The sequence below is a fragment of the Dipodomys spectabilis genome, unplaced genomic scaffold (assembly GCF_019054845.1).
Source record: "Dipodomys spectabilis isolate Male_0828 unplaced genomic scaffold, ASM1905484v1 ptg000096l, whole genome shotgun sequence".
NCBI lineage: Eukaryota > Metazoa > Chordata > Mammalia > Rodentia > Heteromyidae > Dipodomys > Dipodomys spectabilis.
Genome location: NW_024870773.1, coordinates 7,603,585 through 7,623,329, shown reverse-complemented (window position 1 = coordinate 7,623,329; position 19,745 = coordinate 7,603,585). Strand labels below are relative to the sequence as shown.

The following is a 19,745-nucleotide window of genomic DNA, read 5'->3' as shown; positions in this document are numbered from 1 at the left end:
AAATTCTGAGACAGCACTGAAATTTTAACTTGGGTTTTTTTTTTTTAATAAATCATTACTGCTGGGCACTGATGGCTCACGCTTATAATCCTACCTACTCAGGAGGCTGAGATCTGAGAATCTAGGTTCAAAGCCAACTGGAACAGAAAAATCCATGAGACTCTTATCTCCAATAACGAGCAAAATGCCATGTGTGGGGGTGTGGCTCAAATGGCAGAGGGCCAACCTTGAGTAAAAAGGCTTAAGGGACAGAGTCCAGGCACTGAGCTCAAGCCCCAGTGCCAGCACCAAAATAAATAAGTATTTTTTAATCATTACTGAAGTATAACTGTTTAGATAATTCAACTGTTTCTTTGAGTCAGTGATCCTAAACTATGGCTTTAGACAATATACTTTGCTTTTCGTGAAGTTAAATTAGTAATTCTTTTCTGTTCAAGTCTGGTATTGTACACTTGAGCCATATCTCCACTTTCAGTAGCTTTGGCTGGCCAATTGGAGATAAGAGTCTCCAGGATTTGTATGCCCAGGCTGGCTTCGAATCTCAGTCCTCAGATCTCAGCCTACTGAGTAAGTAGGATTACAGACTTGAACCACTGGTACCTGAATGGATTAGATTCTTGACTAAAAAGAAATGAACCATCACTGTATTTGATTCTGGTGCCCTGCGTCTTGTATATACATTTTTCTAATTTGGGGAGGGGAAGGGAAATGACAAAACGCAGAAACAAGGATACTGGTTGACCCATTGTAACAATGAGATTTACAAGACACTGTTGAAATGAACTTTACAACAACTTCAGGGGGGCAGGGAGAGGGAGGAATTGGGGAGATGGGGAAGGAAGGGATAGTAGGGGAAAAACAAAGGAGAAGGTAACAATGCTCTACAGGAAATGTACTCATTACCTTACTCGTGTAACTATAACCCTTCTGTAAAGTATCTTTACAATAAAAATATTTTTAAGAAATGAACCCTCTTAAAAATCAACTGAGAATACTCCGTATGCCCCATTGCTTAATTGCTCCATGGAAATGAGATACAATTTCAAATCTATGAATATTCTGAACTGCTCTCCCACTAGTCATACTTGGTAGAACCATGAGGTTTACAAGCTTCACATGAACTTCAGTTTCTAAAACAGATTGAAAGCTGGCACTAGTGACTCACAGCTGTAATCCTCGCTATTCATAAGGCTGAGATCTGAGGATCAAAGTTGGAAACAAAACCAAGCAAAAAAAAAGAAAAAAAAGTCTTGGGGCTGAGAAGGTAGCTCAGTGGTAGAGTGCTTGCCTTGCAGGCAGGAGGCCCTCACTTTGATTCCTCAGCACCCCATAAGCAGAAAAAGCCAGAAGTGAGGCTGAGGCTCAAGTGGTAGAGCGCTAGTCTACAGCTGAAGAGTTGAGGGACAGCACCCAGGCCCAGAGTTCAGGCCCCACGACTGACAAAAAAAAAAAAAGTCTTGTGACATTCTCATTCCCAATTAACCAGTGAAGTGCCAGAAGTGGAGCTGGGGTTCAAGTAATAGAATTCCAGCTTTGAGGGAAAAAAAAAAAGCTAAGGAAGAATGTCCTGGCTCTGAATTCAAGCCTTAGTACCAGTGCCGCGGACTGGGTTCTGTCGGGACAACGGAGGACACCTAAGGGAGGAACCTGGAATAGGATGGGGAGATGGCAAACAGACAACTCACACACATTAGGAGTGGATGCTGAGTGCGATTTAATGCAGAGGATAACAAACTTTTATAGCAAAAGTCTCCATGAGAAAGGGCAAAAGGTTACACAATCTTGCTGCAGGGCTTCTTTCTTGGGTGGTCACCAGCTGGGCACCTGATAGGCATTTGTCTCCGGCTTATCTCTAAGGAATACAATGGGTTTGGGTTTTGATGTTTGTCACCAATTAACCATTACCTATCTTTATAGAGGCCTTAACTTTCCCATACGATCTTTCTTGTTTTTTCTTTAATAGTAAACCTCAAGGAGACCTAGATCTAGCAAATCTCTTAGTAAATAGCAGGAAATTCTTTCTCCTAAATAGTTATCTTAGTAATTGCCATCCATTCTTTCTGCTCTAGCTGAGCCTACAGCTTCTTGTAAGTCCCTTACAAACAATTCCTTCTGCTGAAGTGACTTGGTGAAACCCCCAATACTTTTATATTTACTTATGACTTGTCTACTAGCCTCCATAAGAGGGGTTTCAGGGTAGCACTTAACTCTGGTGAGTTAGTCATATTTTTAAGACACTCATCAGATATTGGAGTCGTCAACACTCTTAAGAAAGAGCTTTGAATAAGGGAACGTTGACAATGAGCAAGTACAAAAAGCAGTAGAAGCAGTAAAAGATTAATAGGCACTCTTATGAGAGAAAGAAAGGCAGAAACACATCTTTTCCAGGGGTTTGCCAGCCTTTCCAGGAGTAGGCCTCTTTGAAGCCCTATTCTCCGAGGTAGACTTTGATGAAGTCCCAATACTCAGAGATAGGTCTCTGAAGCCCCTTTCTCAGGTCTGAAAGCAGGTTTCCCATGCTAAGCAGACTCCACTGGAGTAGGCGTGGCATACCAGGACAAAAGACAGAGGTAAACCCAACTCAGATTGGATCACCACAGAAACTCAGGAGCAAGGTGAATGCTTGGATGTCTATGATGAGCACTCCTGGATTATATTCCCAAAGCAACTGATTTTGTTTTAATCCCTAATGAATTTTCACTTAGTAACTGAGGCTCTGTTCCCAGCCCAAACTGTAGAAGAAATGAGTGTTGGATCACAGGCCATAAAGTGTCATGTTAAAGTCCCAGATATACTGGTTTACTGTGTTCTAATAGTGTCTATTTTTTTCTCTCGTTAGTACTGCTCTTGAAAATTCAGCACCTGGTTAACCCTTAGGCTGGTTCACTGATGCTGAGAAGCTCTCTTTCTGGTTTATCAAGGTCTTCCTAGGCCCTTGTACACATTTCTGGTCCCTATACAGGTTCTAGCCACCCTGGACCAAATAAAACAGACACCAGAACTTGCTGCTGCTGCTCCTGAGTATGTGCTTAGACACTGGTCAGGGTCACAGACACAGACTGCTCAAACACAGACAGGGTCAGGCTCTTGGGTCCTGAGCATAGTGGGTCTGCCAGGGAGGCCCAGGAGTAGAAATGGCACTTACCAGTGAGATTGGAGGTTGGCTATGGGTCAGGTACCTGGTGTCATGGTGAGGACAGGAAAGACTGGATTCTGAGCACATCTTGTTTTGAAGTTGAGAGACATGCAATTGATTTTTTTAATATATGCCACTTCCCAGTTTTGAAAAAAATACACACACACACAAATAGAGAGAAAGAGAGAAGTACTTGTTTTTCCTTTCTGATATTGTGGCATTAAATTTTTCCTTCTTCATTATGTAGAAGTATATATTATAATTGTTCTATTCACTAATAGTGAAATAGTCATTTTCTTACTTACGTGGAAAGTACTAATTTCTCCATTTTCCAACTTATAGCAAGAGGAACAGACTTTATTAAATGCTTTGTTTTATAATATGTCAAGACAACACTCATAACTGACCTCATGAAGTTGGTTATTATTCTATTTTTTAGAACTAAGGAGCTGAGGTTAATGGCCCATGGTCCAAGAGATGTGTGGTCTCCAAATCTTGGGTCTGACTCAGAGTTAGGGCTTATTCTTTTCTCTTTTTCAGCAATATGTGCATATAATGTCAATATGTGCACCTGATGAGAGTTCAGAGTCATAGACAAACTTGATTTTAGGGTAAAGCTAACTTGCAGTTCTGTTTAAATATAAGCAAGAAGGTGTGTTTAATTTTTTGTGTGTTTTCTGTCTTTGGAATTTTTGTTTCAGGAAAGTTTCTGCGGAACATCCATCATTGTCCCCGAACTTGAAGGAGCTCTTTATTTGAAAGAAGATGGAAAGAAATCCTGGAAAAGACGCTATTTTCTTTTACGGGCTTCTGGGATATATTACGTACCCAAAGGAAAGACTAAGGTCCGTACGCAGTATTAGTCATCTTTCCATTACTGTAACAAAATACCTGAGATAATTAACTTTTAAAAAGTTTGGGAGGTTTCAGTGCATGGCTCACTGGCCCAGTGTTTTGGGGAAGGCAACACATCACAGCAAGAACACAGCAGAGGAAAGCATCATAGCCAAAAAAGAAGGAAGACCAGATTCCCACAATGCTCCTGGAGACTATGCCTCCAATGATATAACTTCCTTCCAGTAGGCCCCACCTCCTAAACACTCCACCAGCTCCTAATAGTGCCTTAGGCTGGGATCAAGTAGAACTTTGGGAGACATTCCAGATACAAACTATCACAGTGACAATAATCATAACAATGATAATAATAATAACCAGAAGTACATTCATGAGAATAAAAACCTCAGAAGTTCCTCAGATGACAATATATTTGCTCAGATGCAAAATACTTTTGTAATAGTAAAATACTGGGGGAAAAAATCTGTACCTATAATATAATGATGAAAAATAAATCACTTTTCCTGTTCAGTGGAGAGCTGTGGAGCCACAAAATGGATATTATATATCCATTCATGGTCCTGACATGCACCTCCCAAGATACAATGTTTTAAAAAAAAAGAAACAAGTCTTAGAACACTTGTTTGTAGTAATATCCCATTCATGCTTTAAAATTTTTGTATGTTGGGCTGGGGTGTAGCTCAGTGATATCATTCCAAAAGCCCTGAGTTCAGTCCCATAAGCAAGTGTGTCTATAAATATACATACACATAAATATCCATACATATACAAAACTGTGTGTGTGTATAAATATATGAAGCCAGACCCCTCAAGAGGCTGAAATTCAGAAGATCACTATTTGAAGCCAACTACAGACAGAAAACTCCATCTCCAATCAACCAGCAAATAAGTGTCTATCCACAAACATTTGGAAAAATACTAACAAACTACTCCCTGTAGTACCTCCGAAGAAGAGGAAGAAAAAGAGCTAGTGAATGAAAATGTATATTTAATCTTTTAATTATGATGCCTATGCATTATTTTGTAATTCATAAAATTAAAAGTGCAAAAATACAGAAAAAAATGAGGAAAATGGACTGATTTATTTTTCACAAAAAAGGAATATTTTGTGCGTTGAAGTGTAGCCATTTCATCTTTTATTCAATTAACAAGGTAAATAATGATAGAAACAAGAAAGAGGGGAAAATTGTCATGAAGCAACTGTGCCATTGAAGTGTAAGCAGATCTGTAGATTAGAGGTTGCCCAACTCCACAAAGCCCATTATCCCTGGAGGAGAGGTTGCTGTCTCCATGGCAACCCCTCCAGCAGAAACCGGAAAGCAGAAAAGAGCATGGTGTGTGTGCTAATTTTCGGAGCATCATCAAATTCACCTCTCGTTCTTCTTCCTGAGGAGCATTTTGGTTGTTTTGTTGTTATTTGTGCTCAATGCTAAATTCCATCACTGACTTAGAATAGCAAAAGCCAAAATGATGTTTCTGCCTACCTGGCCAACTTACCTTGATTGAATTAATAGCAATCACACAAGTTCAACAGGTTTTGACTCTGGGAGTCCATTCAGGTGCGGGAACCAACATTATCATCTGTCACTGTATTTCAGGACTGGTGACACACTGTCACATCTGGTCATACTCTTTGTCATTCATCTTTTATGCTGGCATAGCTTTGAGAAAACTATAAGTGATCGATGTTTATATACATTAGCTACAAAATTCAATATTTTCTCTACTAAAATGGAGCTCTTGGTTGTGCCATCAGAAAGCACCAAAGGAAATGATTAACTGTCATCTCAGCTGAGGTCATTTTTTCCTCTCTTTTTGCAGACATCCCGAGATCTAGCATGTTTTATACAGTTTGCAAATGTCAACATTTACTATGGGAGTCAGTGTAAAATGAAATACAAAGCACCCACCGACCACTGCTTTGTTTTAAAGGTATGTTGTAAGAAGTCCTTGCTTTTGATTTGTTGGTTAAGATTTTCGTCTAAGGGAAAACAAATGTCCTATGTGATACAGTTAACTGTATGTGTCTCATAATACAACTTTTGGTTTAACACCCAACTAAGGGAGAGTCAATCCATTTGAGAGATTTCCCCTGCAGTATATTATCAGAACTAAAATCTTGAAATTTCTCTAAGGGGTTCCTCATCACTTCTGGAAGTAAACGTTCCATATTAGAGGAAACTATCTTATAATTTTATTTATAAAACAGGTACATGGACAGTTCCTTGTTCATATATTGGGTTCATTCTACTGTAAAAGGCTTTAGAAACTATGAACTTGCCTAGATTTTCTAGAAAACATACAAAATAGGTTTTTTTTTTATTTCCAATAGGCTGTTTACAGTAAAGACCTACTAATAAACAGGATTTATTTAACAGTGCCCTAACAATGCTTAACTCTTGCCCCAGTCCTGTAACCCCTATCCCAGTGTGAACTATCCCTTACTCTTCTGGGGGTTTGTGTTTGTTTTTGTTGTTGCTTGAAACAGAATCTCACTATATTAGCCAGGCTGGTCTGGAACTTGCTGTGTAGCCCAAGCTGACCTTAAGCTTGAGATTCTTCTACCTCAGCCTCTTGGGTGCTGGGATTATAGCTGAGAGCCACCATGACCCCTGCTTCTTATTCTTCTTTGTATACCCAGGAATTAATCTTTTTCTCAGCATCCAGCAGTGTTGGTGGAACAAATAATGATGTCTTTGTTCTAGTTATGGCTCTACATCTACTTTTGGCTTCAAACAAATTGCTTCATTTCCTTGACCTCAGTTTCTTCATTGTGTAAGGTTAGAGGACCTGTAATATCCCTTTTAGCAATAACGTTCTGAAAGGGACTTTAGCCTTGACCTTCGTGTGCTAAAAGAGTTTCTCTCTTTTCGTCGTCAGGAACTAGCAAATCATTGAAGGATCTGGGCAGTCACATTAACCCAGCGTTTTCTTAAACCCTTTGGCAAATAATTTTTCAGCCAAAGGCTCAGTGAGGCAGCAAGCACAAGGTGTGATGGAACACTAGCATGAAGACAGGCTCTGTGAGGTCCTAGTTGCTGCCAGGAGCCTGCTGCCCACTAGGTAGCACAGCTTAGAATCACAAACTCTGAGGACAACAAGAACCCTTAGAAGTATCTGGTTTATGTTCAAAGCTATTTTATTGAAATCCAGGCATGGTAGTGCATAACTGTAGTCCCAGCAACTTGGAAGATGAAGGCAAATGATTCTCAAATTCCAGCTAATCTCCAGCTCTAGGCTAAACTGGGAAAAAAAAAAAAAAGATAGTAAGACCCTGTTTCCAAAACAAAATTAAAATAAAAGGCTGGGGACACAGTTCAAGTGGTAGAGCATTTACCTAGCATGTAAGAAGCCCTGGGTTCAATCCCAGGTGGGGGAGGGGAGAAAAGAATTCTCCTTATTTAAAGGAATGACTATATTTTATTATATTTGGATGCATAATGTATTTAAGAAATTGCTTATGGTATTGCTTAAATGGAGACCTCTAAGCAAACAATTGCATAAAAGCATTTTGTTGCAAGTATGATTTAGGCTGTTCCCAGAAACTCAATTCTTACGTAAGATGTCACCAAAACAAAAACCAGCAAAACAATAACTACACCAAGGTTACAAAAAAAGTCAACTTAATGTCTCAAAGAGGAAAAAGTCACTTATTTTGTTGGCCAGTACTAGAACTTGAACTCAGGGCCTTATACATCTCAATTAGCTTTTGCCTGCAGAGCTACATCTCCATTTTCTGCTTTTTTCTGGTTAATGGGGATAAGAGCCTCTGATTTGTCTGCCAGGGCTGGCTTTGAACCGTGATCCTCAGATCTCAGCCTCCTGGGTATCTAGGATTACGGGCATGAGCCACTGGTGCCCAGCAAGAAGTCACTTTCTATGAACAATTAGAAACATTATTTGCTAAAGAGAGTAAATCTTGTCCCCCTTATTGAACATAAGACAAAGAATACCATTAAAGAGCTGTGCTTCTGCCACTGAAAGACCAGGGCTTTGGTTTGGTTTGGTTTTGCTGTCAGGAGAAAATGCTGCAGGTATTGGTAAAATATCTCATTCCATATTTTTCATCAATCTGACTTTCTGGTTAATGATGTTTGCTATTGGACTACATTACCTGAGTGGATACATATTTCCAACAAGGAGCATGATTATTGGAGGAACATTTGCAAAACTAAAATCAAATATTATTGAGCAAGGAAAGCGCAAGCACAATAAAATGAGCAACATCCATCCCAAAGTGTTTGCTACCATCTGCTGGCCATAATGGAAAGCTACAGCACCATTCAGGAGATGGGAACTGGCCCTCTCACACATTGCTCTACAAGTTCTGAGACTGAAAAATATAAAGAAATGTGTCTGTGTAACAAATATAAAAGAAGCAGGCACCCATGGTTCATGCCTAGATACTCAGGAGGCTGAGATCTGATGATCATGGTTCATTGCCAGCCTGGGCAAGAAAGTCTGTGAGACACTTGTCTCCAATAAACTACTAAAAATCTGGGACTGCAGCTCAAGTGGTAGAGCACTAACCTTGAGAAAAACAAGCTCAGAGACGGTGCCTAGCTCTGAGTTCAAGTCCCAGTACCTGTACACACACACACACACACACACACACACACACACACACACATAGTGTATAAGGATAGATTTTCTTCAGTTGGCTCAAAATGCCAGAGAGCAAGAGAGAGAGAGCAAGAGAGAGCAAAAGAGAGAGAGAGTGAGGAGAATGAGGAAAAGAGAAAGAAGGAAGATAGATTTTATCTAATTTTTTCCTCTGGTACCTTTAGTGTTAGTATTTTTGCTTAATAGATGAATATAGAAATTCTAAGTAAAAAGTCAAAAACAATAATCACCAGTTTTATCATATGTAAAACCAAAACTGACTAAGGTTTTATAAAGCCCTGACAAGCCATGTGTCTCATTAGCCTATTGAGTAAATCTAGTATCTCAGAGGCTGGATGATTGGGGCCACCAACAGGTGCAGACATTACCTCTCTGATTTCAGTTGACATTCAAAGACACAACCCCCTTTTCTCAGCTCATCTTTAAGAATTAGCCATGTGCTTAAAAGTCGGTGATTGCGCTGAAAGCCAAAATGAAAGTATCTACGTAGCACCCTAAAACAGGAACTGAACCTCTTTGCTCCTTTCCTGCACAGATAGATACTCCCAACTCTAGGTAATAACACACATGCATGCGTGGGCATGCATACACACACACAGAATGGTTTCGGTTGGACTCTGGGCTTGATTGCCTGCCTCACCTATGGAGTAAGCAAGAATATCTGTGAGTGATCAGGATATGTGCTTATTTGTGTTTGCTTGTTTGTTTGTCGGTCATGGGGCTTGAACTCTGGGCCTGAGCACTGTCCCTCAGCTCTTCCGCTCAAGGTGAGCACTCTACCACTTGAGCCACAGCACCACTTCCAGTTTTCTGGTGGTTAGTTGGAGATAAGAATCTCACGGACGCCGGGCGCTGGTGGCTCACGCCTGTAATCCTAGCTACTCAGGAGGCTGAGATCTGAGGATCGCGGTTCAAAGCCAGCCCGGGCAGGAGAGACTGTGAGACTCCTATCTCCAATAAACCACCAGAAAACTGGAAGTGGCGCTGTAGCTCAAGTGGTAGAGCGCTGGCCTTGAGCTGAAGAGCTGAGGGACAGCGCCCAGGCCCAGAGTTCAAGCCCCACGACCGACAAAAAAAAAAAAGAATCTCACGGACTTTGCTGCCTGGGCTGGCTTTCAACCACGTTCCTCAGATCTCAGCCTCCTGAGTAGTAGGATTACAGGCATGAGCCACTTGTGCCTGGCTTATTTGTATTTTTTTAGCAATCAGTTGTATTGGAATGCTTATGGTGCACCAGGCATGTTAGCACTGGGGAATCCTTAGCAACAAATAAAATAGCGTTCCTACCCTCATGTGATACCCACACAGTCTATTACAGGCAGAAATATAAAAACTACAAGGACAGTGGATACAAGAGAAAAGAATGGCAAGTGTCTCTTTGTCTCCTTCCAGGCTGCCATGTTCAGGAGACATGGATCACCTCTGTTTACCCTTCTCTGTGCCATTGCTTAATGCCACCTGGGAACACATTTCTTCTGAAAATAATAGGAAAGGAAGCTCATTGCAAAACTGAATTCTTAGTAGCAGAAACAACACTCAGACTGCGTTTTGGCAGATGCAAGACCACAGTCACTTGTGTGCCATAAGGAATATATTAAGTTTCCTGTCTCACAGATACAGAAGCCACTCAGATAGCCTTGAGGGATAAACACATGATAGATGTGATGACTTTTAAAAGTTAATAGTGCATAGATGAGCCAAGTGCTATGGCTCATGCCTCTACTCCTAGTTACTTGATAGGCAGAGCTCTAGGGATTAGATTATAGTTTGAGGTCAGCCCAGGCACAATAGTTCATGGCTCAACCAATGGTTGGGCACAATGACACATGCCTGTCATTCCAGCATTAAAGTTAAGAAAAAAATAGGAGGATCTCAGTTCAGCTGGCCCTGAGCATAAAGCAAAAAGAGATGCTGTCTTGAAAATAACCAATGAAGGGCTGGGAAGGTGCCTCAGTGGTAGAGTGCTTGCCTTGCATGCAAGAGGTCCACATAAGCAGAAAAAGCCAGAAGTGGCGCTGTGGCTCAAGTGGTAGAGTACTAGCCTTGAGCTGAAGAGCTGAGGGACAGCGCCCAGGCCCAGAGTTCAGGCCCCACGACCGACAAAAAAAAAGAGAGAGAGAAAGGAAGGAAGGAAGGAAGGAAGGAAGGAAGGAAGGAAGGAAGGAAGGAAGGAAGGAAGGAAGGAAGGAAGGAAAGAAGGAAAGAAGGAAAGAAGGAAAGAAGGAAGGAAGGAAGGAAGATAACCAAGCAAAAAAGGGACTAGAATTGTAGCTCAAATAATAGAGTACCTGCCTAGCAAGTATAAGGCCCTGAGCTCAAACCATAGTGCCACCACACATACACACACACACACAAAAGATAATATAATAAAAAGTGTTTATGGTAAACTATATAATAGATTGCTTAAATCCTTTCAAAGTTTAGCCATTTTTTTAGAAGTGCCCACAGCCAGCTGCAGTAGTACATTCCTATAATCTCTTCTAGTCCTAAAGCAAAAGAATAGCAAGCCCAAGACAAGCCTAAGAAGCAAAGTGAGACTCTCGATTTCTAAAAAATTTTTTTAAATAAATGGAACCCTTTTTCCTAATTCTAAAATTAGTACCAGTAACCTTTTGCCACTACCTTTGTAAGTCACATGTAGAATTTTTTTTTCAAGTTATTTTGAGAGGCATTTCAAGCTCTGGCAGACAAAGCTTATAAATTGCCTTCAAAACTGCTTCTTTCCAGCATCCTCAAATTCAGAAGGAGTCTCAGTATATTAAGTATCTCTGCTGCGATGATGCAAGAACTCTCAACCAATGGGTCATGGGAATAAGGATCGCCAAGGTAAGAGCGCATCCACATTGCACCCACATGTCCAGTTTCTTGACCTGGCTCCAGCATTAGAGCTACTGTGAAACAGCTGACCCACTGCTGGTCATTTATCAGCCCATCGTGTTTCTTTCAATAAGAGTGATATGAACATAAACCTACCCATAGACCTGAGAATGGAAGATTGACTTTCAAATGGAACTTTTCAGATATTTATACATGGGAAGGATTGTAGGCTTCATGTACAATTAAGAAACACAAGACAGGGCTAAGTAGGCTGGGAAGGTGGCTGTGGAGTGCTTGCCTTGCCTGCATGAGACCCTGGGTTCGATTCCTCAACATATAAGCAGAAAAAACCTCAACACATAAGCAGAAAAAGCCAGAAGTGGCGCTGTGGCTCAAGTGGTAGAGCGCTAGCCTTGAGCTGAAGAGCTGAGGGACAGCGCCCAAGCCCAGAGTTCAGGCCCCACGACCAACTAAGTATGTAGCTCAGTAGTAGAGTGCTTGCCAATCATATGCAAAGCCTGGGTTTCTACTCCAGCACCCCCGCCCCCCCCCCCAACACACACACACATAAATATAAAAGCTGATGGCCCATGGCTCATGTCTATAATCTTAGCTACTCAAGAGACTGAGATCTGAGGATCATGGTTGGAAACTAGCTTGGGCAAAGAAATCCATGAGGCTTTTTAATCTCCAATTAACCAGCAAAAAAAAGGCCAGAAGTGGAGGTGTGGCTCAAATGGTAGAACACTGAGCATGAATGAGTAGAGAACTCAAGGCCCTAAGTTCAAGCCCCAATACCAACCCCAAAAAGCAAAGAAAGACAAGATTGAATCTACAGTAGAATGACATGAAGACGTGTAATCACAAACGCATCACGTCTCATGTGAAAGTAGAAGCATTGTAAGCTTCAGAATTCACCTTTTGTGAATCTTTTTATTGAAACATACAATAACACTTGGACAAGGAGTGAAAAAAATAGTCATAGAGTATCTTTTTCACCATGTATATTGCAGTGAATGGCAGAATTTAATAAATGGATCCCTGTATTCCTCCCTTTGCTTCCTCTCTCCAGTATGGAAGGACTCTCTACGACAACTATCAGCTAGCTATGGCAAGGGCTGGACTGGCCTCACGGTGGACAAAACTGGGAACAAACACAGCTAAACCAGCTCAGCGGGCTCCAGGTACACTTAGAACTCAGAGCTCATGTCCAAAACAAATCCGATGCATTATATAAAAACAACTGTTGTGCTGGGTACCAGTAGCTCATGCCTGTAATCCTAGCCAACTTAGGAGGCTGAGATCTGAGGATCTTTTTTTTTTTTAATGGTTTGTTTATTGACTCAGCATTCTGGTTTGCATATTGTATTACCTACAATTGACTGTTTTATCTTGGCTTAATTTGTCTGCTTGGTTAGTCAAATTCTAAAAGAGCAATTGAAGTCCCTTGTCATAGTCTTGAAGACTTCATCGTCTAGTGGATGTTCTGGCTCTGTGTATTTTCTTCTTTTTTTAAATTTTATTTTATTAAGTAGTATATAATAGAGCTGCCATTTAACGAAACAGTTTATGAATACAATGCATCTTAATGTCACCCCTTCCAACATTCTCATCCATTCCTTCCAACCTACCCCTTCTCTCACTTCTCTTAATTTTGTAGGATATACAATGAATTCTTGCCTGCATTCTCCCCTCTCCCCCTCTCCTGATGCTGGACATTGGCTGTCAGCCTGCCACCAGGCACAGGATCCTGGGAGTGAACAACAGACCCTCTTCCAGCATGCTGCATAGCTAAGCTACAGTGTTTCCAAGCTAAGACATAGAAAAATCAATTGGAGATTGGTATTTCCTCTTATGATGGATCTGCCAGATGAAATTCCAAAATCAATCAAAGAACACCTGTATATGTTAGCAATCACTGAGGACTGAGGATATCATAACAGGGCACCCCCAGATTCCCATAGGTAGGCCTAAGCCCTCATCCTGTGAGTGTCTTAAGAGGAAGAGATTAGACACAAAACCCCATGGCAAGCAGTTCTCAATCGTGATTCACTGGGTTACTGTCCACCATGGATCTCAGCCTTCTTAGTAGCAAGGATTACAGGCATGAGGCAGATCTGTAAATGTTTCATTATTTACTTAGTGCTGGCTATGGACATACCTTGTGTGAGGCCTCATGTATGCTGAATACATGCTGTACCACTGAGTTAGTCCCCTTCCCCCTCAGCAGAACTCCATAAAGCCATGTTACCACACCACTCCCACATGATAGTGATAAACCTATAACAATGGAAACTGGTTTGAATTTACAGATTCTTCTCTCTTCTTGCTCCTCAGGCCCCAGCCAGCCAAATGGTGGGATCCCCCAGGCCACAGCTTCTATCAGTACTGTCCACCAAGAGGCCCAGAGATCTGTCGAAACAACTAAGGTAAGATCACAAAGGGACAGAAACGTCTACCAAAGGTAAGCCAATCTTCTGAACCGTGAGCCATGTTCTAATATGGGCTGGGAAGGTGGCTCAGTGGTAGAGCGCTTGCCTTGCATGCTCGAGGCCCTGGGTTCGATTCCTCAGCACCACATAAGCAAAAAGAAAAAAGCCGGAAGTGGCGCTGTGGCTCAAGTGGTAGAGCGTTAGCCTTGAGCTGAATTGCTGAGGGACAGCACCCAGGCCCAGAGTTCAGGCCCCATGTCTGGACCCAAAAAAAGAATAATCACTATGCCAGGCACCAGTGGCTCACACCTGTAATCCTAGCCACTCAGGAGGCTGAGATCTGAGGATCTCAATTCAAAGCCATTCCAGGCAGAAAAGTCTGTGAGACTCTTCTCCACTTAACCACTAAAATGCTGAAAATGGAGATGTAGCTCAGTGGTAGAGCACTAACCTTGAGGAGCAAAGCTTAGAGACAGTGCACAGGCCCTGAGGTCAAGTCTCAGGACCAACACAAATAAATAAATAGCCAAAGGCATTAACCAGTGGTTCGTGCTTATAATCTTGGCTACTCAGGAGACAGAGTTCTGAAAGTTGAAGTCTGAAGCCAGCCCAGGCACACAAATCCTCGAGCTCCTTGTCTCTAAACAACAAAAATCTGGAAGTGGAACTGTGACTCAAATGGTAGTGTGCCAGCCTAGACAAAAAAAACTAAGCTGGGGTTGGGAAGGTGGCTCAGTGGTAGAGCGCTTGCCTTGCATGCCTGAGGCCCTGGGTTCGATTCCTCAGCACCACATAAGCAAAAAGAAAAAAACCAGAAGTGGCACTGTGGTTCAAGTGGTAGAGCGCTAGCCTTGAGCTGAAGAGCTGAGGGACAGCACCCAGGCCCAGAGTTCAGGCCCCATGACCAGACCCCCCCCCCAAAAAAAAGCTAAGCACCCAGATCCTGAGTTCAAATCCTCGTACCAGCACCAAAAAATAAGATAATAGCCAATGGGTAGAAATGCAGATCAGTTGTAGAGTAATGGGTTCTGTCCCTAGCACCACAAAAGAGATGAACGAATGAATGAATGAATGAATAGATAGATACAGATAATGGGTAGACAGATAGATAAGTACAATATTCTCCTTAACATTTTTCAATACCTAGAGATTTATTTAAAATTTTAAAATTCATAGCTAATAATTGTAATTAGCTAGGTAATAATATAGTTACCAGTTAAAAATATTTCAAATGACTAAAATCCATGGAATATGTCAAACCAGCTTTAAATAACTATGACAGTAGTATATCAGCCAGCTATAACACTCAATCTGCATAGTTTCTTTATCTTATGACAGAAACAATTAAATCTCGGTGTTTATTGAGTGACCTATAATTTTTTTTATTTATTTTTTTATTGTGAACATACTGTACAGAGGGGTTACAATTACATGGGCAAGATATACTGAGTACATTTCTTATCAAGCATTGCAGCCTCCTCCTTTGTTTACCCTTCACATCCCTTCCCAGCCTCCCCCCCTCCCCCCCCCCCCCCGTCCCCCCCCACCCAACCCTCCTCCCCACCAAAGTTGTAAAGTTCGTTTTTGACATGACAACTTGTACTTCTCATTGGTGCAACGGGTCCACCTGTATCCTTAAATGACTTGTTTTTTCCCTTCTCCTCCACAAATTATACCGACATCAAATATAGTGAAAGCAGGGGTTATACTGTGGGGGAGGGACATACAAAGCAACAAAGAAATAATCTTATAAATGCGTTAGAAACAAATGCATGAAAGAAAAAAAAAACATTTAAATACATATCTAAGGGTTAGTGACCTATAATTTTTGAAAACTGTGGTAAGCTTTCTAAAAATTATGCTTCTCTAAAGTTCTTCCCTTTTCTTTTTTTTTTTGGGTCCGGTCATGGGGCCTGAACTCTGGGCCTGGGCGCTGTCCCTCAGCTCTTCAGCTCAAGGCTAGCACCCTACCACTTGAGCCACAGCGCTACTTCCAGCTTTTTTCTTTTTGCTTATGTGGTGAGGAATCGAACCCAGGGCCTCAGGCATGCAAGGCAAGTGCTCTACCACTGAGCCACCTTCCCAGCCCAGTTCTTCCCTTTTCAAGCCTGACAAACTTGTCATATAAAGCACATTCTGCTCTTACAGTATATATATAAATATATTATATATATACATGTATATATGCATATTCATTATGTCTGTAAAGTTGATTTGAAAGGGAGTATTGTGAAAAACCCAAAGAAATAAAAGAACTCTAGAATCAAAATTATTATTTAACTATGTATAAACACCAAGTCCCACATACTGCCTGGTAAGAGGTTGGTAAGCAGAGAAAGTGGGATTCTGATGGAAATGTAAAATGCAGCGATAATTATCACTAAAACAAAGGTATTCACATCTTCCTGAAAGCCTTAAGGAAGTTGCATTATGTAAATGAATAGGATGATTATTATCAATTCTTCCTGTGGGACTTCAGCCTGATTTGATGATCTACCACTTTCTCCCAATAGAAATGCTTCATGATTTTACCTTACAGAACTCACCCACATACCTATCTCACTGAATCTTATCCTAATCTCAGACAGATAAAGTAGGGATTAAAGCATCCATTTTAGACCTTTCACACCATTTCAGAAGGAACCTGAGCTGGCCCTCTTTTAATCCTAATGCCTCAGGAGGCTGAGATTTGAGGATCCAGGTTCAAAACCAATCCAGGCAAGAAAGTCTATGAGACTTTTTTTTTGGGAGGGGGGGGTCCGGTCGTGGGGCCTGAACTCTGGGCCTGGGTGCTGTCCCTCAGCTCTTCAGCTCAGGGCTAGCGCTCTACCACTTGAGCCACAGCGCCACTTCCAGTTTTTTTTCTTTTTGCTTATGTGGTGCTGAGGAATCGAACCCAGGGCCTCATACATGCAAGGCAAGCGCTCTACCACTGAGTGACCTTCCCAGCCCGAGACTTTTTTCTTTAACTAACCACCAAAAAGCCAGAAGTTGTGAGAATCTGTGAATGCCAAGCCATGAGGTCTAATAAAAAGAATTGAAATGCCATTCTCTGACTCTTAGATAGGAGTGACTCAAAGATCAATCTCTCCTAGCAATACAGAGACCCAGGATTCTATCCTGAATGTGAGTTAATCAGAACACAAACTTTGCAGGACCTTGGAGTTAGATAAAGTCTTACGCAAATTATAGGTGTTTGCTGCTTGCCTCCCTTCTTAAGAAAACAAAGTCATTCATTTTAGGATTGTTTCACATACTGGTATCTGTAACTTCAAAGAGATTGCTACCTTCCTTTCTGCAGTACTTCTTGCCCCTCCCCAAATCAATGAAGACCCTGTTAAGGGGACCTTGAGGCATCTCTTGCTGGCAAGAGGCACAGGCCCCAGTTTCAGTCCATCATGGTGGGGTGCAAGAAGTAGAGGTGTGTAGGCTGGGAAGGTGGCTCAAGTGGTAGAGTGCTAGCCTTGAGCTGAAGAGCTGAGGGACAGTGCCCAGATCCCACAATGGACCAAAAAAGAGAAGAAGAAGAAAGAAGAAAGAGGAGGAGGAGGAGGAGAAGGAGGTGGTGGTGGTGGTGTGGCTTAAGTGGTACAACACCAGCCTTGAATGAAAAAGCCAAGTGAGACCGTGAGGTGCACTGAGTTCAAGCCCCAGTACCAGAGGAAAAAGAAGAAAGAGGAAAAGGAAGAAACTGAAATTATAGATCTGGTGTCCTGCTTCTCCCAGCTCTTGTGCTTCTCCTAAAACTTTTTTTATTATTTTTTATTGTTATTATAAAGGTGATATACAAAGGGGAAGCAGTTACATAAGTCAGTAAAGGGTACATTTCAGTTTTCCCCTCCAATCAGCCCCACCCACAAGTTATATAGTTCATTATTTACATCGTTCACTAAACCTTTTATGGCAGTTGGTACAAAGCTTATCATTGGTAATTCCCCAGCAGGTCATAGAGTAGGGAAGAAACCTTTGTTCTCATAATGCCAATGCAAGATCCAAGAGCAGGTGGGGGCAGGTCTCTGCACAGAGAGACTTTTTTCTTTCCTTTTTTCTTTTTCTTTTTTTTCCAGTCCTGGGGCTTGAACTCAGGACTTGATCTTCTTTTGTTCAAGGCTAGCACTCATCCATTTGAGCCACAGCGCCACTTCTGGCTTTTTCTGTTCATGTGGTACTGAGGAATTGAACCCAGGTCTTCATGCATGCTAGGCAAGCACTCTACCACTAAGCCACATTTCCCAGCACTAGGGAAGAAACTCTTAATACTTGGTTACAGTGCAATCCCCTGTAGTCCAGAAAGATCTCGGTCCACCCATTCCTCCCTTTTGTGTTCTTTGTCTTGATCGGGTAGGATATAAAAGCAAGATTTTTGTGAGAAAGACTCTCATCCACCTGTCTGCTCTGGAGGGCGTGGTAGAGGAACAAAATAAGTTTAGTGCTTAAAACTGGCTCTACCAGTTCAAACCTCCCAGAGTCCCTCCCTGCATATACTTGGGGGGTGGGGGGGACACTTTTCTAGGACACTCAAAAGGTGAGTGGAGAGAGCAGAAAAGCCCTTTGGCTTCCACTTTTGAGTTGCTCTAGGCCGGCAGTTGGTTGATAAGAGACTGAAGCCACACCCTAACTAGCTAAAATGTACTTTGGAGATACAGCTCCTGTGGAAGGCAGGCTCTGGCGAGGAAAGAGGCCTGATCTAAGCTCAGCGAGCACGGGCTTGGATCTGGCTCAGGTCTGCATGTCTAGAAGCCTTGGTGTTTGATCACCCACAGGGCCTAGTCGTGTCTGGCGTTCCTCTGTCTCAAGATGAGCTCATCAATGATTAGTCTGAGTGATTGGGTGGTTGAACCTGCCCAGCTCTCTAGGAGGCATAAATAGGATGGGGATCCAGGCAGGTTTGGGGGGGTGAGGGGGAGGAGGGAGAGAGAAGGCAGGTCCTATCTTAAATCAGAACAGGTTTGGGGGTGTGACTCTGTCCAGCAAGCCTGAGGTCCTGAGTTCAAACCCCAGTAGTATATTTAATAATAGTAATAATCATAACCCCGCTGTCGCTTCGTTGAAGGACAAGAAGCCAGCCCCGAGCAGCCACGACCCAGGCCCTCCCCAGGGCGGTCACCTGCGGAAGTCCGTCCTGCCTCCGCCCCCTCCGATCCGCCGGTCCTCGGACACGGGCGGCAGCCCCTCGCTGCCCCCCAAAGCCCCGGGCGGCGCCCCCCCCCGCCGCGCCCGACGCCGGGCTGCCGCCGCCCCCGCCGCCGCCGCCGTCGCCGCCGCCCCCGGCCGACCTGGAGCTCCCGCCGCCGCCCCCCGATTTCATCGAGGCGCCCCCGGACTTCGTGCCCCCGCCGCCGCCGTCGCTGGCGGGCCCCGACGGCTCGGCCCTGCCGCCGCCGCCGCCGCCGCCGCCGCCCGGCCACGCCCCGCAGCCCCCCAGGCCGTCCCCCGCGGTGGCTAAGAGACCTCCCGCGCCCCCCAAAAGACAGGAGAACCCCAGAGCCCCCGGCGCGGCGGCGGCGGCGAGCGGGGAGCAGGATTTCATGTCCGATCTGATGAAAGCCTTGCAGAAGAAGAGGGGTCACCTGCCCTAGGGGGGGCGGGGAGTCGGGGGGCGCGGGGCGGGGAGTCGGGGGTGGGGCGCGGGGGGGGGGTTGGGGGGCTGGGGGGGCCTGGCTGCGGGCACCGTCTGCAGGCCACGCCACCAGAGCAGACGTGATGGGAAACGTGCCCAGCCCCAGGGCGTGCATGCAATCACGTCCATTCATAAAGGAACAGAAACTGTCTGCAGAAGGCTGGAATCGGTTGTTAATGTTTTTGTTTCTGAAAACGGCATTTCTAGAAATCTATGTTATCAGTTACTGCCTTATAGTGTATTTGACTTTCTTTTAAAAAAA

General features: G+C 43.2%; 1 protein-coding gene across 1 annotated transcript in view; it reads left to right on the top strand.

Moving 5' to 3' along the window:
- The window catches only part of LOC122113312 (amyloid beta precursor protein binding family B member 1 interacting protein), a 92,012-nt gene extending 72,558 nt beyond the window's left edge, over window positions 1-19,454 (top strand). Inside the window, 7 exon segments of the mRNA XM_042686306.1 lie at window positions 3,838-3,981; window positions 5,813-5,923; window positions 11,342-11,440; window positions 12,504-12,615; window positions 13,769-13,860; window positions 18,917-19,068; window positions 19,070-19,454. Coding sequence (XP_042542240.1) covers window positions 3,838-3,981; window positions 5,813-5,923; window positions 11,342-11,440; window positions 12,504-12,615; window positions 13,769-13,860; window positions 18,917-19,068; window positions 19,070-19,442 — 1,083 coding nt within the window. The 3' untranslated portion in view covers window positions 19,443-19,454.
- The last annotated feature ends 291 nt before the right edge of the window (window positions 19,455-19,745 follow it).